This window comes from Podarcis cretensis (assembly GCF_951804945.1).
Source record: "Podarcis cretensis genome assembly, chromosome: 12".
In the NCBI taxonomy this organism is placed as follows: Eukaryota; Metazoa; Chordata; class Lepidosauria; order Squamata; family Lacertidae; genus Podarcis; species Podarcis cretensis.
The window spans coordinates 15,290,026-15,313,502 of NC_137181.1; the positions used below are offsets into that span (position 1 = coordinate 15,290,026).

The following is a 23,477-nucleotide window of genomic DNA, read 5'->3' on the forward strand; positions in this document are numbered from 1 at the left end:
CACATTTATCATTTGTATAGCTCTTTGGAATATTCAGAGAAGTAACATCAGTTGTCTTAGATTCCAAGTTGTTGTACTCTTGTAAGGAGGTATTTCCGACAAGTCTCTCCTCCATCGGCAGTCCCCCCCCCCCCATAATAATCTTACACCTTTCCCAAAGGACCCAACTCAATTGGGATGGGACCACAGGAAGCTGCAGGAGGTAGCAGGAGTCAGGAAAGCTCTGCTCCATTTATGAAAGTTACCACTCAGGCTTCATTTATATTTATGATCAGATTTATACTCCACTTTTCCCACCAAATGGAGACATCCAACTGATTTTCAACAGTGGCTGCATTCACATGGTTACACTAAATCACATTTTAGTGTTACCAATATGAGCCTGTGCAAGTCTGACATTCATGCGCTACCTCCTTCCATGGTTTAGCATTAGAAGGAGAAGCCTGTGTGAGCCTTGGATCCGAACACTCTCCCATGCCTGGGTGTAGGTATGAAGAGACTAGCAGCTTCTATCTGTTTTTTATAATAAATAATAATAATAATCCCAGTTTAGTGTTATATCTGAGCCCTAAACTGTTGTTAATTTTAACTGTAGTTTACTAAAACAATCCTTCATAGTTAAGATTAACTCCAGTTTGTCCAGATTCAGACTTAAGGCTAAGCTGTGGTTAGTCAAAAATAGAAGGCAATGTTCCTTCTGCCATGCGAGAGCAGTAAACAAACATTATAAAAAAAAGGAGCCATAGGTAAAAGTAAATCTAAGCATTGGCAAGATCAAAAGCGGATATTAACTCCATAATCTTTGAACCAGTTCTGTAAGGGCATGTCCAAACATATTCTTATTACAGAGGAAGGGGGAAAGAAAGTGATTGATACGGGTTTTCTTACGGCCCCCTAGCAAGCCCATGGGCTGAGGCAAGGTATGAAGAAGGATTCATAGCTTATATTGTACAACTATGAAAATGTCCTCAAAGATGATGGCACTATAAGATTAGATTTCCATCATGTCATAAATGATTGAACTAGCTATCTATCGCAATGCATGCTTTACAATCTTCTAATCATGTGGTTATGATAAGATGGCTGTATTTGTGCAACAATTCCCCTTACACAATAATTCCCTTGAAGAATTAAGGCTTGCACGATTGGTATCGTTATGAGCAATTTATGTCTAGGATAATTTCCACAATAAATTGTGACCATTCTGGCTCCTGCCTGCCTTTCAAAATAAAGACAAAACCACAAACATAACAAGACAAGTGTTACCATATTTTTCGCCCTATAGGACGCACCAGCCCATAGGACGCACATAGTTTTCAGGGGAGGGAGGGAAATCAAGGGAAAAAATATGATTCCCCCCTGCAACTCTGGGAGCAGCGGACAGGCTGCACGCAGCCTGTGCTCTACTCCAAGACCTTCTCCCTGCTTTTGCGGGAAGTGGGGGAATTCCCCCACCTCCCGCAAAAGCCCACAGGAGCGAGAAGGGACGGACTCGGCCAGTCAGTCCCTTCTCCCTCCTTGGGGAAAAGCCCCCAAGAGCGGCGCGCTCTTTAAAGAGCGCGGCTCCTGCGGGCTTTTCAACCCAGATTGTGCCCCCACATCCTCTGGGGCTGGCAATGGGGGAAGCGCTGCTTTCCCCCGCCACCAGCCTCAAAGAGCAGACTCTCCTGGCTTCAGCGGAAGCAACGCGAAGCCTCCGGAGCGCAGGCTTCAGAGGCTTTGCGTTGCTATCGCTGAAGCCAAAGAGCTTGCATTCGCCCCATAGGATGCACACACATTTCCCCTTCATTTTTGGAGGGGAAAAAGTGCGTCTTATAGGGCGAAAAATACGTTATCTCTCTTAATAACAACCCTAGCAGTAATAACTGCTGCAAAACTCCAAACATCATTGCTCTATAGTTTTTAAGCAACAAACCTAGAAACAAATCTAAGCTCGGACACCTCAGTAGGTATGGTGCTGACAATGCCAAGGTTGCAGGTTCGATCCCTGTAAGAGACAGCTGCATATTCCTGCATTGCAGGGCATTGGACTAGATGATCCTCAGGGTCCCTTCCAACTCTATGAGTCATGTCTTCCTTTACATTAGGAAAGGGCAGGGGCCACCCAAGTTTTGGCTGGCCTTGATAGCCAGCTCAAGTTTGTGATGATGAAGACTCCTGTCAGGGGCTCAGGAGCAGAGGCACAGGGAAGAGAGGAGATGGAGAGCGAAGGGGAAGAATCCGAGGGGAGCGTAGGAGAAGAGGACAGTGGACCGAGGGATTCCATGAGCCTCTCCAGCGAATCGGAAGATTCACAGAAGGGGGCACCAGTGGCCAGGGGTAGGGGGTTCCCAAGGGGAATGCCCCAGGAGCAAGGGGGCAGCAGGGACTCCCAGAGCAGTAGCTGGAAATCAGGACCAGCTTCCCCACCAGAGCAGAGTGGGGGGGAAGAGTCCCAAGGATCGGGGCCAGTGCATTCCCCACCAGGGAGAGAAGATAAGGCAGGGCTGACCACGCCTCCATCAGAAAGTCGGACAACGGAGGAGAGGTCAGATCCGGCCAGTGTCCCGGAAGAGGGAAGCAGTGACCGAAGTAGTGTAACGGTTAGGAGAAAGGTCACTGGGTTGGCGCGAGAGGCAAGTTCAAATGTACAGGAGCGCGGGACAGCAGAGAATGAGGATTGGGAACCGGGTCCTAAAGCCCACCGGAGGGAGGGGGAGGAGCTAAGCGACTCAGCGTCGGAAGAGTCCAGAAAGGGCAATGCCCCAGCGGGCAGGAGGACCCAGAGGAGGAGAGAGCAGCGTAAAAGGTGGAGCAGGGCTAGGATCTTAAACTGGTGTCATAGGGGAGGAGACTCAGACGGGACTTCGCCGATCTAGGGTTTAAGACGTAGGGCTGCACGCTGTGGCTTTGAAATGGAAACTGAACTTCAATAAAGACTTTTGTACATTACTACAGCCTAGCGTTGGTCCTCTGTGAGCTGGGACCAAACTCCAAACATCATTGCTCTATAGTTTTTAAGCAACAAACCTAGAAACAAATCTAAGCTCGGACACCTCAGTAGGTATGGTGCTGACAATGCCAAGGTTGCAGGTTCGATCCCTGTAAGAGACAGCTGCATATTCCTGCATTGCAGGGCATTGGACTAGATGATCCTCAGGGTCCCTTCCAACTCTATGAGTCATGTCTTCCTTTACATTAGGAAAGGGCAAGGGCCACCCAAGTTTTGGCTGGCCTTGATAGCCAGCTCAAGTTTGTGATGATGAAGACTCCCCTCCTCAGTTTCAATGCAATCTTGAACACATCTACTCAGAAGCACATCCCACTGTGTTTGATGGAGCTTATTCCTGGCAAGGCATAAGACTTGAGCCTTGGGAGTATTCCCCCCCATAGTCCTCCCAGCCTCAATCAAACAATGCTACCTCCTGCTTAGCAATGTTCCAGGGACATAATATTGCTGGCTGGCTGCCACTGAGGAGCTCTGCTGCCACTGCCAGAGGCAGTAACGAAAAGTAAAACACAAATCCAAAAAAGGATTAAGAGAAAGAGCTCTGGTGCTGTCCAGCTTCCAACAGTTAGGTGTGCCCCAAGAAACTCTGGAAAAAAAACACGAATGAAATGCACCCCTCTATTCAACATGGAAACATGGCAGCAAATCCTGCAACAGCCCAAGCTCAATGCAGTTACAGCAACCAAGTTAGCATTACAGTAATTCTCTACACACAGTGCTTGGGGAGCAGGGAATTGCCCAGATTAGACATGTGCACTGCAATCCCATATATAGCCTACTCAGAAGTAAGTCCTCCTTACGTGCCCTCAATTAGACCCCGACCACCATTACAAAGCTACCGCTCACAAATGGCTAAAAGCAATTCTACAACGTAATGGTAGCAAGATGCTTTTTCAAATCCTCGTCCTTTAGCTCTCAGATAAGAGTGCAGGTATAGGGACACAATTATTTACTTCCCAGTTTAAACTTCTGAGAGCAATGATAAAAATCGGCTCATCAATAATGTATTAAAATTAAACCCAAGCATTTTTCCAATCTGTTTTAGGGAGAATGTTACAGTAAGATGTAAATATCAACTTTGTGGCAACCTTCAGAGGCTTAGGGATGGGTGAGAGGCAACAAAAGAGATGTGTATGCCTGCCACAACACAGGTACCAAGATGTGCTGTTATGTATGCCTCCATTTTAGCAATTGACAGTGGCTTAACTCAAACAAATAGAAACACTGCTGGAGTTTTAGAACATCATACATCAAATCAAAATCTTCACCTTGGATTACAGCAACTTTCTTTTTAAAAGTGCCTGATGAATCAAATTATGATGGTGAAATACTTACATATCCTTCATCTCTATCTTGCCATCCCCAGATATCACTGTTTTGTTGTACTAGCAACTGGTAAGGGTATCCTTCCATTTCAAAAGAAGGCATGGTCACGTCGCCAGTTTCATTTTGGAGTGCCTCACTAGCACTGCATGAGCTATCCGTTTTGTTAAAAGATGAATTAATCCACAAATATCCCATCAGATATTCCTGATCATCTGTAAACTTGGCAGATGAAAACAACCTACTTAGTGGAGCAGATGGACAAAGCGGATCACCTTGAGAATCGCCTATATCCATTTTGTGTGTGTTATCAGATTCCTTTAATATATCTTCCATCAGATCCAATACATGCTTTGCATTGCCTTGGTCACATTCTTGATCGTTAACAGAGGCCAAAGGTATTTCGTATGAAGGAGTAGCGGCATATTTGTCTACTTGCTTGGGGTCAATACAAATCCCACCTGCATCAGTACAAGTCAGAGAATCTTCGGCATCTGATCTGGAAGCACATTCCACCTCAACGTTCAGCTGGCCATTTTGGGGAGCAAAGTCCTTTGCATTTTCTGTTAATATATCTGCACAGGGAATTGAAACTTCAGAATTTAAAGGCCTAAGAGGGCACATGGTTTCCATTATACTCTGTTTGGGTAAAGAGCTGTTTTCGTAGAATCCTGATTTCCCTCCCCTTGATCTGGTAGATGTCTCAGTGTGACTAGTTTCTATTTTTACATTTCTAGCATCGTTTTCATCAACTGATGCAGGAAGTCTCTCTGTTTCAAGCTGACTATTAGCTTGATCAATCTGCAGGATACTTAAAGACTCCTCCAGAACTAAAGGCCTCTCTTGAATATTTGAAGATACTCTAAGTTTTTGCATTAGATCATTATTGCCATTTAACATACAGTCATCTTGAACAGTGAAATTTTCAGAATATGCCTTGGTTTCTATTTCACTATGTGTTTTCCTTTCATGGTGTGTTCCCCATTTCAACCCATTTAGAGGCTCTTCTGCAGTTGCTATTAATTTGTGAGGGTCAGTCCCTGCACTCAGCTGATCTTCCAGTCTATGGAATGTACATTTGTTCCATAGCTTGCATTGTTCATCATTCAAATCCATCTCACTCGCTTCAGAATGTGCTAAAGAGACACAGCAGCTGTTATCTTCGTTAAGTGAACTGGAATAGTCATTTGTTTTGCCATCCTTTTTAGAGAGGTTGTGTGGAACTTGAACTTCCAAGCAATTTTCATTTTTGATTCTTTCATATTCATTTACATTAAAAGGCTTAGAAAAAGTTAATGTCTCTTCGCTTCCCCATGATCCTTCTGTCAAATCACTCATCTCTGAAGGTATGTTATCTATTTGAGACAGGTTTTGCTGAGCAGCCCTTATAAAGTTGCCATTTTCATAACTGGTAAACTCTGAAACATGGGGTATTTCTGCTTCAAAAGCCACACTCTCTGATGTTGGAAGTGTTTTAATGGTGCTTTCTTTCAGATCCCCATGGGAGCAGAATGTTCCAAGACCAGAAACATCTTCATATTTCAGGAGTAGCTCTGGATTAAACTGTTCAGAAAAGTTAGGGGTTTTCTTATCACTGCAGGCAGATAGTCTCCAAAATTCATTTGTGCTTCCTGTAAAGTTTTGCCTATTCACTTGACTTTGGTTTTTTGTGTTATTTTGACCTACAGAGAGGAAATCACCAGTTGCGTCCTCAAACTCTGATGAAAACTTCAGGCTTCCCAACAACTGTTTAGAGTTTTCACCTTCGGCATTTTGATTTTCATTAGATTCAGACTTTACACCTTCAGTGACACATTTGTTCTCACTATTGAAAAGGGAAGTCCATCCATGAGTCCTGCTTTTTAATTGCAGAGAATATTTCATGCCTTTCTCCAAATGCACAGGTGTTGGAGAATTATTGTTTTCACCAAGGGATTCATTCACAAAGATTCTACTACTATCTACCATATTCATTTCCTGGGTTCTATTTTTAGTAAGATCTTCCCCATGTGTTTGTGCCCTTAACACATCTGCTGCTATTCTGTCAGTATTTAACCTGTGATCCCCATTCACTAAGCCAACTGGAGCTTTTACCCCCATTCCACTTTTTGGCATCAGTAAACTATCCTTTATTATACTGGGAGATTCATCTTTCAGAGCACTGAAATCAACAGGCACCTGAAACGGCTTCTTCAGGACTAACAATTCCTTCCCACTTTCCCCAGGCCATGTCATATCGTACTTCTCCTGAACAGCTGAACTTTCTACCTCTAAAGCAGTCTCTCCGTGCACAATAGCTTGCCCTTCTTCTAGATCCATTCTCAGATCATCATCAACTATACAAATACTGTAGAAGTCATCTCTGGTACTTATACGGGGCCTGTCAATATCAAGATAAGCAAAGCTTGAAGCTGCTGTTTCTCTGTCTGCTCTACCTGAACCTACTGCACTACAATTACTTTTAACAGAATCTACTTCATCCTGCACTAATAAGCACTCACCCATAACTGGCTTGCCTTTTATTCCACATGTACTTAAGGCTTTCGGGAAGATGCTTCCTTGGCTTACAGCCACCGGCACACATGAAGAAGTACTTTCAAATGAACGGCATGGCTTTCCAGCTACAGTAGATCCTGTTTCATTATTGCTATTAATACGGTAGCTGCCTGCATTATTCACACATTGAACATTACTACTGCTACTTTCTGGAAGATTTTCAGCACCATCCATATCTTCCATTCGTCCGCACTCTTGTAAACTGCCATACCCATTCAAGACCTTTCTTGCATTATGTGGATAAAGATTAAAAGATCTACTGGGGTTGTGGCCACCTTCAGCGATCCCTGCACAATGGCCTGAAGGATATTTAACTGACTCTACGCAATTATTATGAATAGCAGGTGTTCCAGAAACCGCCTCTTGGATTACATGCAGCTCCTTTCTTTCCATGGTCTCCAAAATGGAAGTTAAAGTTTTACTTATCCCGCTTTCCGACGTCTCTTCTTCAGTTGATTTTTGCAAAAGACTCATCTTCTCATTCTTGCTGTTGAGTTCTTTACTGAAACAGCAGCCCATTTTTATGTTGCCTTTTACAAGTCCCGGAACTGTGAGCTCTTTACTGCATATACCCACTTCACTTCAAGGCTGCAGACAAGCCAACACCCAGATGCCAAAAATAGCACTGTTTAAACAGTGCAGGGGGTTCATATGCTATTGCCACTCAAAATCCAAAGCCCAGTTCCTAAAATGCCTCTATGTAAAGCCAGCATTATGCTAAACAATGTGACTTTCAGCTATATATTTTTCTAGCTTGTACTATGTATCTGGAGGATTTTCTTCATTTTTTCATCTCCCAAACAATGAAAGTGTTCAGAACTTTAGCTGTCTGTCTCTCCTTGTAAATGTAAGACTGCCTTGTCAGAACAGCCACTCCCATATTGAACCGAATAACAAAAAAGGCTGCATATGCATCCTAACCTACTGCAGTACTGCATGTTAATTTGCTATAATTAGGAATTGATAGAACAAGGCAACTCTGTTAGGGACTCAACAAGATTTTTCTATCCAAAGTACAGTTCAAAGCCTCAGAGTTCATTCTAAAGGTACTGCAAATTAAAACCGCTCCAATAATTTCTTGCTTTTAAATTTTTTTGCGGGGCAGGAGAGAGAAGACAACAATAAAAACCATCCTGCTTGCCCACTTCCAACATGTAATTTACATACTAGTCTCACATGACCATTTGCACTAACACAATTCACCTCAATTTCTTGATGTGATGCCCAAAACTGAGGCGGGGGGGGGGGAGAGAATGTGTCCGAAACAATTCCGTTCTGCCTACAAAACATGGGCATATGAAGAAGAAAGTCCACAAAAGAAAAACCATTCCATGTGGCATACCTTGACTAGGAAAACCAACAGGTTTTGCCTCAGTCTGGCTAAAGAGAGAATGTCCACAAGTTACAGAAGGGATGGGGAACATTTTTGGCTCTGGGGATCAGATTTTTATTTGGCCCTGCCCAATGGGCCAAATTTGACAGATGGGTGGGAATGTGAATCCTTATTTCCAGATGTGCAGGTTCAGATGTCTAAAGCTTTGTTGGCCAGCCTATGTTTTCCTAAACCAAGAGAACCCTGATGCCTGTTCCGAGAAAGATAATCAGGCTACATTAATTCCCTTGGCTGAGCCAATATTTGCCATTACCACAAGATATTCTTCACCACGCTTTTGGTGGGATATTGTTAATAAAGAATCCCACTGCTGTGCAAGCCATTTGCAAAGGTCCTCGACAAGGCTTGTGCAACAATAAAATATCATCCAGCACCTCTCTGCACCAGTAGCTGCCCTTGCTGAATTAATTAAGTCTGCTACTACTATGCACATAGGAAAGAAAAGGCTGCTTGCCCAAAGGCTGACGCCATGATTGATTGTGCTGAAATTCAGATATATAGTACAAGAATATTGTAGGATGCCCATTTTCACAGGTTCGCAAACTTGGGGGATGCTCCTGGATTCATCATTGTCACTGGAGGCTCAGGTGGCCTCAGTGGATAGGATTGCCTTTTTCCAGGTCTGAATGGTTCCCCTTCCACAGCCCCTTTTGGACAGAGATGACGTGGGCCGGTGTACCCAATGCTCTGGTAAATCCCAGTTTGGATTATTGCAACAGGCTTAGTGTAGGGCTGCCCTTGAAGGAGACTCAGAAACTTCAATTGGTCCAAATGCGCAGCAACCAGACCTTATATAGAAATTTAATAAATATAACGACGATGATGATGATATACCTCTGTTTTAAAACAGCTGCATTGGTTGCTAGTTCATTTCCAAGCCTAATTCAAGATGCTTATTGTCAGGGAACTGACATCAAAGCGAGAGGCGGAGGCTAGGCTCCAGAGTTATGCCGGAGAGGGAACCAGCAGGGGGGAAGGAATTCAGCGTGACACCAATAGAGAGGAGAGGGAGATGGAGGAATCGGTGTCAGGGCTCCAAGACCCTTCAACCGAAACTAGCGGAGAGAGTGCTGGCACGCCCCTGCCTTCCCCTTACTTGCGCAGACACGTTCCGCGCAGGGAACATAGGAGGAGACTTGGGGTCAAACAGCTTTTATGCTGGAAGAGATTCAAGGAACGCCCACTGACGGATTCTGCAAGTGACTAACAGGTCACGGAGGGCGAGCTCTAACCCTAAACATGGTTGAGCAAACAAGCTAATTAAACTGAAGGCAATTTACGCACAAGTAACCCCCTCACAACCATTACACTTATGTTGGTGTTTAAAGCCCTAAACAACTCAGGCCCCCAATACCAGAAAAGTCATCTCTTTCCCTTCTGCTAAGATTGGCAGACGGAGCTCAGGAGAGGTTAACTCTGTAGCAGCCACTAAGTTGTGGAACTCCCTCCTAACAGAGGTGCATCTGGCACCTTCATTATACAGCTTCCCATATACAGCTTTTGACAGTTGAGATTATATGTTTCGGACCCACCTTGTTTCTGTGACTGTGCTCTGAACTGTTTTTAATATTGTGTTTTAATGTTGTAACTCGCCCAGGAACCTTAGAGTGAAGGGCGGGTAATCAATCAATCAATAGTAATAATAATAGTAGTAGTAGTAATAATTTCAATTTATCCAAATTTCATTTTGTGGACTCTACTATTGCAGAATACCTCTCTTAATGCTGTTTGCTATTGAAATGAAAGCCCTGTGTGTGGCAGCAGAAAGTCAAAAAAGCAAGCATATAAAAAAAATATTGTTACACACAGTAGCTTATTCCTGTTTTAGACTAAGGGAACCTGTGACAAAACTTCTCCTTTGAATGAATATAACTAGCAGAACCAGAAAGCTGAAAGGTTGCTTTCTGTTTCATATGCTTAGAACAACTAAATGAAATGAGCCAAGAAAAGACTTATATTTGCTGCAGAACCAATACAGAAAATAACTTGTATCACAAGTTACCCAAAGCAGGCATAAGATTCAGGGGATAGAACAGTGGCTAAAATAACCACACTTTCATGCATTCAGATTTCTCAAGTCTTTGCCATGATACTTACTAGATGAGAACTATCTTTAACTTCTTGTACTTGCTGCACCTGCGGTTCAGCCACAACTTTAGGGTCCTGATCAGAAGTCATGAGCTGCCTGCTTTCTGGCTCCTCAGAGAGAACTGTATTGATCACCACCTAAGCTGCAGGATAGAAGAAGAAAAAAGGCATTAAGAATGCATAGCTCATTTTGTATATTGCTAATTGTGGTAAACAGAAGGCAATGCCACTCAATAACAGTTTACAGACTGCACTGAAAAGTCCAGGGTTCATACTGGATCTTCAATTTTAAAAAACACGATTGGGTTCTTCTCAGGCTATTCATAGCCTCACTGGCAAAGACAAAATTTCTGTATAAATACGTGATGAGCTGGAAACTCATTGCTACCACAATGATTCTAAAAAGTATGTCCAAACTACTCCATCGTGGTTTGTGTGTTTAGTTTGGCTTATTACCTCATCAAGTTACTCTCTGAAGAACAAGGGGACACAAAATTTAAGGCTGTAAAGTTGATTGTAACTGTGTGTGATGTTGCAAAGGAAGGAAGGAAGAAATAGAAACGTGCCCACCAAGCTGATAGACTGGCCAGTTGACTCCATGGAAACAATTGGCATTTGCAATAAAGACTGGACAGATGACTAAACATGTTTGATTAGTAAGCAATGTTTATACATGGGTGTCTCCATATTTGAAAACAAATACAGCCCCAGTTAGGTGTGTGAAGTATCGCCAAAACAGACTGGTCATATTGCTAAAGGATTGAGAAATTGCAATTTGCAAAAGTGTTTTATATAGAGCAGGCGTGGGCAGACTTCAGACTTGTAGGATCTACAGTGGTGCCTCGCAAGACGAAAATAATCCGTTCCGCGAGTCTCTTCGTCTAGCGGTTTTTTCGTCTTGCGAAACATCCCTATTAGCGGCTTAGCGCTATTAGCGGCTTAGAGGCTATTAGCGGCTTAGCGGCTATTAGCGGCTTAGAAAAGGGGGGGGGGACTTGCAAGACGTTTTCGGCTTGCTAAGCAAGCCCATAGGGAAATTCGTCTTGCGAAGCGCCTTGAAAAACGGAAAACCCTTTCGTCTAGCGGGTTTTTCGTCTTGCGAGGCATTCGTCTTGCGGGGCACCACTGTACTTTTTGTTTTTTACTAGAACTCTTGGGTTCTAGTTCAAAATAGTGGCAGGTCAGAGCCAGTTGTCTGCTGAACCTCACTGTGCCGAAGACTGGGATAATTTGCATATACATAGTGTAAAATTGCATTTAAGTAGAAGAGCCTCTAGTCTTGCTATTAGTAGTCAAATTATTGCTGGCCAACTGGTGTGTCTACTGCAAATCACCCCGTGATCAAACTTCTTCCTACGCAGACATAAAGACTTTCAAAATGTAATTTGACAATGCTAAGCATATCTTGATTTTTATTTTTCATGTAGCCATTCAGGTTAGACAATTTTAGCTCCATCGTTGCAATTTATGCAATTTATACAATTTACCCTATGACATAGAAGATGGGTGGCACAAATGCCAAGTATCTTTCCCACACAGGGATTTTGAATGAAGCACTAGGATAACAATGTGGTATGGTGGATAGATGTTTGGACTACAACTCTCATCAGCCACAAATGGCATAGCTAATGGTAAGAGGTTTTGGCAGTTTTAAGTCTAAAATGTCTGGCATCAAGTGGAGGAAGGCTGGGTTACAATGATGGACAAAGACTAGGGAGGTCAAATTGCTGCTCAGCCGTAAGATCGCTACTTGGCTGGAGAGAGGTTTCATAAGAAATTATTCATAATTCAAATTTAATAAATGAAGTACCTATCATGACTTTGTCGCCTGTAAAATCGGATTAACACAATATTAAACCTTCTGAGACAGCTGCTGCAACAAGTATTTAGCATGACTGAAAGTGCTATAGAAAAAAATGTTGGAACACACAAGCCTTTCACCAATGCTCCTGGATTGGTACCCTGAAACCCACTTCAGCAGGAAACATCAGCTCTTTGAAATTTACAAAGAAAGCACTGTTGGCTAATATGAACAGCTGCACTGCAACATACAACATATGCTGGTTTCACTGATCTTCCCCAGCCTTTCCAATGAAGCTGTGTTTAGCTCTATGCATAGGGGACTAGCTATATCACATTTCTCTATCACAGTTCACAGGCTGCTGCTGCTTCTTATTCTTCTTATTTGTATTGCATTTTACAGCTATAACAAAACATATCTTAAATATTAAATCACAAAAAGCAGTAACTGAAGCCAATATAAATAATCAAGAACAATCCCCAAGAAAAAAATAAAATCAATTGCAAAGAAACTGTTGTCTATGGTGAATACTATATTTCTGCTTCACAGATATTTGTGCTAAGAAGACTTATCTCATTTCATCTTGTAAAAAAACCAGCACACTAATTCTTTTAAATGAAATTTGTCATGTTTGCATTTGAACTTGACAATTTTTACTTGCAATGATGGAGAATCCATTCTCCTTTCCTGGTCAAATCTACTATAGCAGAAGACAACATGGAGTTCCTTTCTTCCTGATCAAGACCATTCCATAAATAATTTGCCAGTTAAAAAAAAAGAGAGAAAGATAATTCAGAATCATAGATTTTAGTTCAGTACTGAAGACACATTACTTTTGAATTTTCAACAAGGAACTTCTTGGCTCTAAAGACTCTGCTGCATAAGCTGAAAGCATTCAATGGAGCAAGGCCCATCTTATCAGGATTCAAGTTCAGCTTCTTGTCTCTCATTCATGCCACTGCCAATGGGATGAAAAACACCCCCTCAACACTACCTTCTGCATTCTGTACCCTGCGCAGACCAGAACCACTGTAGCACAATGCCTCCAGTTCCCATTCCAGATAGCCGCACTATTGTGAATTGGCACTGAAAGCTGCAGAGACATCAAGAAGCAAGAGCAAGTCATACTCCCCTTGTCCCACTATCTGTAAAGGTCATCCATCATGCAGAGCAAGACGTGATTCTGTACCATGGCCAGATCGGAACCCAGACTGGAACGGATCCAAGAATGCTTGTGTTATCCAAGAATGCTTGCAGATGTTCCACCACCTTCCTCAAGAAGGGAGTATTTGTGAATGCTTGATAGTTACTCCAACCCAAGGGGTTCAGAGATCATTTCTTTAGAAGTGACCATACCACCCCTCTCTGAAGGCAACAGGGACCACTCCCTGAGAGAAGGGCATCAAAATGGGTCCATCACCCATACAAGGGAAACTGCCACTACCAGTCCAAACTTCACCAGGCAACGTTCCAATCAAGACAAGGGAAGGCATTGCACACCCACACCCCACCCGGTTACTTCTGGACCTTCCCTCATATCACTTGGGACAAAAACCACATAAAGGGCATGCCCTGCCTCATGTGTTGGTTCTATGACCATTAGAGACAGCTCTATGGTTGTCATGGAGACCATGAAGCCACATTGCGGTCCAAGAGCAGTCTCCGCATGCATGCAGAAGGTGCCAAAAACAATGCCAAAGACCCGTCTTGGTCACCTCATCAGGGATGTTGGTGGACAACAGGATTTTTGATAAACTAGCAGTATCTAAACCATCCTAAGATCAAGAGGTTTTCTGGTAAAGGAGATGGTGCTTCTATGGACCATAGCAACACACATATCCTCCATCTAGCTTGGTGTTGTACTGAGGACTCATATGGGTACAGTTGAGTTAGATGAAGCTCATGCAGCTCATCCATCCAAGCATTGGTAACACATGCCAAGTCAGCCCCCTTCATCCACAATCAAGTTGTGAATAAGCAGAGTCTTATTCTGGACTGACCAGCACTACCAAATCAGACGTCTCAATGTATTCCCATAGTAGAGGTTTTCAATTTACTATTTTTAGCAAGGTGTAATGATTAGGTGAAGGGGAATGTGTGATCACTTAATTTTCACCCAAAGGATCTAAGAAAGGATGAAGCACTTTTAGAACAAAACAAGAACTTGCTTACATTTAAAGAGGTTGAAGCTTAATTGTTACTTTTGAAAGGCACAACACTTTGTTTCAAATCAACACCCTTTGCAGAGATATTTAAGATCTTTCTTAAGTAACTTCACGCTTTTAACCTGTCACTGCTAAAATTCTTTCTAGGATAGCTATTGTCTAACACTCCCAGTCCCTTCCAGAATCTTTCCCTTCTCCTCATGTAGACAGAACCTTGCCTGCTCACAGACAATCCCGTCTTACCTTCTGCCAGTTCACTATCTGACCCTACTCAGGTAGTCAGGGACTTTCTGTTTGGGTGGGCAGAAGGGGTCTCGATCCCTAATCCCAGGCCCCTGTCTAACCCACAGACAACCTCCAGCCTGCACTCTCTCAGATAGTCCCTATCGCTATCTGACTGTGAACTGTCAGCATCTAATTTAAATTCCTCTCTCTCCTGATTAGCTGATCACTGGGTCACCAGGAAGCAAATCCAGGGCCTGTCAGTCTTCGACCCTACCATCTGTGGACGAGCCTATCCTTATATCAAGTTCTGGACCACACCCACACCTCAGCTGTATCCACTCAGCCAGCACACAAACAACACTCCACACTGCAGCCAGTCCTAAAATTCTTATCTGCAGGCAGGTATCTCACCAGACAGACAAACTGATGCAGGCAAAACACCATGCTCTTGCCATTTAAGATGTTCCCTTTCACTATCATAATTGCTATACAGAGGTAAACATCCTGCCAGCAAAGCCTTTTTTTGGTTAATAAGCTACTGAAAAGATGCCAGCAACTCTTTCATTCTCACCACCCTCTGCCTAAGGAGAAAGCGCATCTCTGAATAGGAAGCGGCACTAGAGTACTGTTTATTCTCCCTTTTGATGTTAGCAGTTTGTATATCATTAAGAGACCACATTACACCTTGCACAGCTAGCAGGCATCTGTTTTCAGCTGCTACACAGCAACCAAGAAATGTTTAGATTCAGGAGGTGGAGATTTTCTCAGCTCTCTCTCATATTCCAAGACAGTGCTGTAAAAAAACCATTATTGTCCATTTTAAGGCCAATGTGGAAATACTTTTCGCTCTGCCCTCACTAACAACTACTAAAACATTAAATGTACAAGAGGCCTGCAGTCAAAGATCTACTTAGGTATTTCAGATATGTGATTCCTCACTTTTTTCAGATCCTGATTCTCCCTCCCACCTCTACCCTTATCATCTTTCCTCTGGACAATTGCCTCTTCTGAATCCAATCGCTTGTTTTGCTGTGCTTTCTTTCATGTCCCCAGTCCCTTCTTTCCTAGGTCACTACTACTTAACCCCACTTTGCTAGGCCTTTCAGCTTGCTTGTTCTAAGCTCCAGGATCAGATGTCAGCTAATGGTACTTAATAATGAAAAACTCCAAAATGGCAGCTTTCAGAAATGGCCACAAAAAACTGTAGCTGGCAAATTGTATTAAACAGGATAAAAGTTCAGAGTTGCAGACATCTTAGGGTGGTTCCTTCCTCATATTCAAGAAAACATCCTGTAAGAGCAGATATTTTGGAAGGGCTTCGAAGGGCATCTAATTCAACTTCTATCAGTTGTGACCCAGTTTTCCATCTTCAAAGCTGAAAAAACTGTATAGACATTTACAGGACATGACAAACTGCTGGCAGCAATCAAGTACTGCCTATGATGAAATCTGAAATCCACCTGCAACTTTTACATGGCGCAGATATGTAATATGTAATTTTGATTGTATCTAGAACAGTTTTACTAAAGACTCTGGGGGGTGGGCACAACCCACCTGCATTGTTGTTGCAATTGGGAGTAGGTTTCACTTCTTTCTCTAAAAAAAATTATAAGTTGCTCCTTAGTTACTGGATAAGACTTCCCAAGCTGTCAGAGACTCGTGCAAAGTTCAGTTAGTTACATGGAGGAAATCTGTGTTCCATTATAGTTTACTGATATACTGCTTTGGGTGCCAAAGGTACTCAAAGTACCAAATAAAGGTACAATAGAAGTACAATAAACCAAAACCATATAAAATAGTTAAATCACAAAATATACTCCATTCACACTAGTAGCACAACATGAACTGCCTATTGCAGAAATTAATATTCTGAGAGTTATTTTTTCCGGTCTAATAAAAAAAAGGGGGAAGGTTGCCTTTAAAATCCGAAGTCAGTGATAGGCAACCATCCCTTAAACATGTCAAGACTATTCCTTTCTAAAAATTTACTTGTTCTGGGCCCTTCCTCTGAAGGCAGACAGTTCTGCAGTGGGCATGCACATAAAAAAATGTCATTTTATGCAAAGGAATGAAACAAATACCCACCCTGATGGCAGCTTCTCAGGAAAAGCCATAACCAACTCAGAAAGTACAGTGACTGAAGACTGTCGCCTCTCAGGGTAAGTGGGTGGAAACCTTATGCTACATGATACCAACAAACAAACCTGTCATGGCACACTGGTGCTCTCTACCACTTAGTACTGGAATTACTGGTTTAAGTTTTTTTAATATCTCTACATCTAGCAACCTGGCACTGCAGTTGTCCTCCCTGCCTCAAGTAAGGATCAGACAGATGCTAAGCTACCAGCACTCAGCTTTTGAGAGCTGAGTGCCATGCAATAGATGGAAGTCTCTATTTTTTACACCAGTCACTTCCACTCTATTCCATGCTAAGTCTTGGCAGGAACATTAGCTTCTTATGGTGATCTGGCTGGGACCCCAGTTCTAGTTTATCCTTGACCTCAAGCTGAGAGAGAAGGTAGGGAAACAGACTCATTTAACTGTTAAAACTAGGGGTGGTCAACCTTTTTATACCTACCACCCACTAAGGCATCTTTCTTGATGGTAAAATTTCTTTACCGCCCACCAGCACTCGATAGAAGAAAGATTCAGCTTGTGCCGTAGAACCCCCTACCGCTCACCTAGAATCCTGAAACGCCTACTAGTGTTGACCAGGTTGACAACACCTGGTTTAAACTATCTTTTAGGAAAGAGAGCTTACTGAAGATGTTGTCAGTACTGTGACAATAAGAACTGTGCTTCAGAAGCTAAGCCTCTGTAGATGACAGTCTAACTCTGGTGATAACATAATCATTGGACGCCTAATGGATGTCTCTACATTTTACAATTTTCACTGCTGAGGCTTGTAGTAGCTTCCAAAGCAAAGCTCCTATCGTCATGTTATTGGTTGTATTTAATTAAAATATTCTCATATTATAGTAAGTCATCTGAAGGGATGAGGCCTTCCAAGCTACTCCAGATAATACATTTAACAGCCTTCAAAAACAAACAACAACAAGAAGGAGAACAACAACAAAGAATCCATTTTGGATCACATTTGTACAGGACTTGCATTTAATTGAACACGGTCAGAGTGCTCTGGACAATACAAATAGCTGCGACAGAGCTGAACAATCCAACAGCTTTGTGGTTTTGCCAAAGACAACTCAGCATTCTAGGTGCATAGCAACAGACAAAGTCTAATGGCTGTTGCCCTGGTTCAAAGTTCAAGAAGCAGCCCCAGAGGATTTTTCTTTTAAACACAAAAACCAAGCACATACTGATGTTCATTAGCTCTTCACTCATTGACTGTACCACAAAGTAGTGGCTAGGAGACCACCAAAGTTAAGAAAAAGACTAAAATGTTTCAGATAGCTTTTAAAATAAAGACAGTGGCAGTAACAAAAATTCTCCCAAACTGATCAATGAAAATTTAGAAATTAAAGAATTATGAGTTTCCATTCAACCATTTCAGACATGCACCCAGGTGCAAAATTAAGACTTTCATTCAAGAGTCATGTTCCCAGGGGAATTCAGCTTACTGTAGTGTGTCTATCACTTTTGATGCATGGCAATGAGACCCAGTTTTTTGTTTTATAAGTGATGGCAATTTATGTGCCTCTGCTGCTGCTTGTCTGGGGGATGATGTAGTATTTCTTTACTTGTAAGTAGTAAAGATATGGTCTCATAGTTCACTTTTAATGATCAACTTATGCTGAACCCCCTGCTGCCCCTTTCCTGGGGGACTGTCAATGATAGAAAAGTTGGGGAAAGCCCAAACACAGTAAGGTAAAATGGTATGAATTGAGAAGTCTGTGCAGTGGCTGCTGGCACAGTACCCTTCCTCCATTGTCCATGCTTCACTGTCAGGGCAAACACTACCCCTCATTTCCAATGGAAAGTCACAAAAGTCCAGGAAGATCCTTAATAGCTGTGTCCTCACATCCTTCATGATGCAGCCTGGCTTTTATCTCCCATCACATGGTGCTGAAATCTGGTGAGAAGGGAAGCTGCAGTGTTACCCCACCACAGTCCCTTCTAAGAAACCATTACCAGTCCACTTTGCTACCAATAATGCATTAGGATGCCAGTACTAAAAATCAGCCATTAGGCATGATAGGCAATTGCTATTTTTATATTCTTAACTGCATTGTGTTTTATGATTAAGCACATTGATTGCTATTTAGGGCCCGAAACTATGCTAACTTAAATATCATAAGCCTCTGGCTCAGAGTGACTGCAGCAGAGGACCATTTATAGACACCCCAATGACAAAACTAGACTACATACTTGCTTCTTAAGTCATTATTACGCAACTTCAGTAAAATCCATGATGCAGGAACCAACTGCGTATTGTGACACTTTGGCTTGTACAGTTAAATTACTGAAAGCGATTTCATCACAGGGACAAACCCTTACTAACAAGGATCTCTGGAAAACAAGATCTGAACGAGCTTGAATTAAATAAATAAAGTTTTCAAAAAATATTTCCCTTGCAATCAGCTCCAAGGTAAGAAGATGGAAGTTTAATCCAAGAAACTTGCTATAACCAGCTATCCCCATTCTTCCCCCTCACCACACACTAGCCAAAGGCAGGAGTGAAGCAAGAATGCCAAATCGATTCTTATGTTTGCTTAAACCAAATCCAATTTGATTGCAGTCCCTTATGAAAAAGGCCTTCTTAATGTCTTCCTCCTCTAATAAAATAGTGTTTATTTCAGGAAGACAAGCTGCAGATTCAACAAGCATTACTGCCCAACGTAAAGCCATTTCCTAGGGGCTTCATCATTGCTCAACACTTCTAAGGCAGCAAATAATAGAACTAGCATTCTGGCACCGATTCAAAGGTTCAGGTCAACCATTGTTTAGCTTTGCTCTATTCTGCTTCCTCAATAAGGGATAAATTGAAATATCCAACCAAGAACGGCTGCCCATTTAAGCATAAAATCTCAATGCCTCAACACTAATAATCAAGCTGTTTTTGAAAGCATTAGCTTGGTGACTCATCAGTTTTGCTGAACTGTCATTAGCAGCAAGTTTCTGTTGAGGAACTACATGGGAAGGTGGTATAACCTGAAATGAGGTATTAACGAAGGATTTTAAAATGCAGCTTTGATCAAGCGAAAGGATTCCAACATGTTGAAAACTCTAAAGCCCGCTCTTTGAAAAGTTTTCATTCATACTTTCTCTTGAAGGATTCCTGTACCACTATGTGAAACTGCTTACCTTAATAAAGAGTACAGAGAACACTGCTTAATCACACCCAATATTTAAACCACATTTTCAATTTTAATACAAGATGAAACATTCATACTAAGTTTGCTCTAAAAATAGACCCATTTGGAGAAGTGCATCACTTTTCAGCTGAAAAAGTTTGATTAACATACGGGAAAGAAACATGACAAAGCTCCAGATGAATAGGTTCACTGGCAGAATGCAACTTTATTTATCTTATGAATTATATAAATTTATAAATAATGTTCAACTTTATTATACTTTATTTCACAATAAAGTTTTTCAATTATAAAATCATAAATTTAAAACTTGACGTCTTAGTTCCAAAATGACTGAGCTGCAGAAGCAGAGGGTGCTTGCACTTGTGCTAGGGTTATAATAATTTATCTTAATAATAATAATAATAATAATAATAATAAATTTTATTTATATCCCGCCCTCCCCAGCCGAAGCCGGGCTCAGGGCGGCTAACAACATTAAAACAGTGTGATATTATAAAACATTATAAAAATGAATTAAAATCAAAATTGATGGCAACCATAAACTAAAGCTTTGTAAAGATTGCCAGAGGAGGGGGTCAGGCTGCGCCCTGACCAAATGCCAGGTGGAACAGCTCTGTCTTGCAGGCCCTGCGGAAAGATGTCAAGTCCTGCAGGGCCCTTGTCTCTTGTGACAGAGCGTTCCACCAGGTTGGAGCCGCAGCCGAAAAAGCCCTGGCTCTAGTTGAGGCCAGCCTAACCTCTCTGAGGCCTGGGACCCTCAAGGTGTTTTTATTTGAAGATCGTAAGTTCCTCTGTGGGGCATACCAGGAGAGGCGGTCCCGTAGGTACGAGGGCCCTAGGCCGTATAGGGCTTTGAAGGTTAAAACCAGCACCTTAAACCTGATCCTGTACTCCACCGGGAGCCAGTGCAGCTGGTATAGCACCGGATGAATGTGATCTCTAAGCGAGGACCCCGTAAGGAGTCTCGCTGCGGCATTCTGCACCCGCTGGAGTTTCTGGGTCAGTCTCAAGGGCAGCCCCACGTAGAGCGAGTTACAATAATCCAGTCTGGAGGTGACCGTCGCGTGGATCACAGTGGCTAGGTCAGGGCGAGAGAGGTAAGGAGCCAACTGCTTAGCTTGGCGGAGATGAAAAAATGCCGCCTTTGTTGTAGCTGCAATCTGCGCCTCCATGGAGAGGGAGGTATCGAAGATTACACCCAAACTCTTAACGGACGGTGCTGGCACTAATTGCACCCCCGCAAGAGATGGGAGTTGCCCCCTCAGTCCCACGTCGTCCCGTCCCAGCCAGAGGACCTCTGTCTTCGAAGGATTTAACTTCAGCCGGCTCCCACGTAACCATCCAGCCACAGCCTCCAAGCATCTGATCAATGTGTCTGGGGCCGAGTCCGGGTGGCCGTCCATCAACAAATAGAGTTGGGTGTCATCAGCATACTGATGGCAGCCCAGCCCAAAACTCCGGACAAGCTGGGCGAGGGGGCGCATAAAGATGTTAAAAAGCATCGGGGAGAGTATTGCACCCTGAGGCACACCACACACCAAGGAGTGGCGGGATGACAATTCCCCCCCAAGCGCCACCCTCTGTCCCCGACCAGAGAGAAACGAGCGCAGCCATTGAAGGACTGTGCCCTGGATCCCCACGTCGGCAAGGCGGTGGTCCAGGAGTTCGTGATCGACCATGTCGAAGGCTGCTGACAGGTCTAGAAGAATCAGCAGCCCCGACCCGCCTCGATCCAGCTGCCTGCGGAGATCATCTGTTAGGGCGACCAGAGCCGTCTCGGTCCCATGACCAGCGCGGAAGCCGGACTGGAATGGATCCAGAGCTGATGTTTCATCCAGAAACCTACCAAGCTGTTCAGCAACCGCTCTCTCAATCACCTTACCCAGGAATGGAAGATTCGAAACCGGGCGGTAATTGGATAGATCTAAGGGATCTAATGATGTTTTCTTTAAGAGCGGGCGCACCACTGCCTCCTTCAGTTCCCCTGGGAATGTCCCGGTGCCAAGGGACAGATTGATGATATCCCCCAGGGGGGCCCGCACCTCTTCTGGACACGCTCTAATCAGCCAGGACGGGCACGGGTCGAGAGGACAGGTGGTGGGCTTTCCAGCTCGGAGGAATCTGTCTACATCAGCTGGGGATATCCGGTCAAAGTGGTCCAATACTGGACCCGAAGACAGTCGAGGGGCCTCCAGTTCCTTTATTGTATCCAAATTGGCAGGGAGGTCATGGCGGAGCAACAAGACCTTCTCCGCAAAAAAGCTCGCAAATGCCTCACAGCTGTGTGTCAAATTGTTATTTAAATTTGGCTGTCCTTCGAGGGACGTTAAAGACCGAATTATACTAAATAATTGTGCCGGGCGAGAGCTAGCGGATGCAATGGAGGCCGAGAAGTAGGACTTTTTAGCGGCCTTCACTGCCATCTCATAGGTTTTCATAAAAACCCTATAAGATGTTCTTGAGGCTCCGTCACGGGCACCCCGCCATACTCGCTCTAGCCGTCTGAGGTCCCGCTTCATTTTCCGGAGCTCCTCGGTAAACCAGGGAGCCCGGTTTCTGCGGGGTCGCAGAGGGCGCTTAGGTGCGATCTCATTGATGGCTGCCAGGAGCTGGGTATTCCAGGCCTCAACACGCTCCGTCAATGAGTCGCCAGGGGGAGAAAGGTCCCGCAAGGCTTGACGGAATCTATCAGGGTCCATCAGCCTCTGCGGGCGAGCCCAAATTGGCTCGCCACCCAAGCAGGGTGGGGGTGGAACGTCAATCCTGGCTTTCAGAGCATAGTGATCAGACCATGGCACCTTCATCGAAGGAAACATGATCACATCTATACCGACGCCAAAGATCAAATCCAGCGTGTGGCCTGCTTGATGTGTGGGGCCCGAAACAAACTGGGAGAGCCCTAGTGTCGCCATGGAAGACACCAGGTCCAGAGCCTGTGAGGAGGGAGTGGCATCAGCATGGATGTTGAAGTCCCCCAATACCAATAGGTTAGGGAACTCCAAGGCCCAGCCGGCCACCGCCTCCAGCAGGCCTGACAGGGTGGCTGCTGGTGCGCTAGGTGGCCGGTACACCAGCCAGACAGCCAAGCTCACCTCGGAGCCCCACACTAGGCCAACACATTCAATGCCGGGGATCGATGGTGATGGTAGAGCCCTGAAAGAACAATCTTCCCGGATTAATAACGCCACCCCTCCCCCCCGGCCCACAGTCCGTGACTGGTGAAGGACGGAGAAACCCGGGGGCGCCATCTCTCGTAGGGTAACAGTATCCCCTTCGCGCACCCAGGTCTCAGTCACACATGCCAGGTCAACCCCCTGCGAGGTGAAGAAATCTCGCAGGGTGGCGGTTTTGTTGCCTATAGACCTGGCATTGCACAACACCAGTGACGGAGGTGAGTAATCCTTGCTCACCCTACCCTCGTCTCTCGGGATGGGGCGCAGATTGGAAGGGGTACGAGCATATCCGTATCTCGATCCCCTTCGCCTATGACATCTGCCCCCACCGCCATACCTCCCTCGCCCCTCCACAGTAGGAATCCCAAGCCTCATACTTGCCTCCATTTACAGAATATAAAAGCAAACAAAGAAAAACAATTACATAAAAACAAAACCAATCCCCACCCCACTCCCCAACCACCCCACCCCAACCCACAATAAATCAA

The 23,477-nt window shown here is 43.9% G+C and overlaps 1 protein-coding gene across 1 annotated transcript in view; it reads right to left on the reverse strand.

Moving 5' to 3' along the window:
* The window catches only part of LARP4B (La ribonucleoprotein 4B), a 65,977-nt gene that overhangs the window by 25,736 nt on the left and 16,764 nt on the right, over positions 1-23,477 (reverse strand). The window contains exon 2 of the mRNA XM_079946744.1: positions 10,359-10,492. Within this exon, the coding sequence (XP_079802870.1) occupies positions 10,359-10,439 (81 nt within the window). The 5' untranslated portion in view covers positions 10,440-10,492. The remainder of the gene's footprint in view (positions 1-10,358; positions 10,493-23,477) is intronic.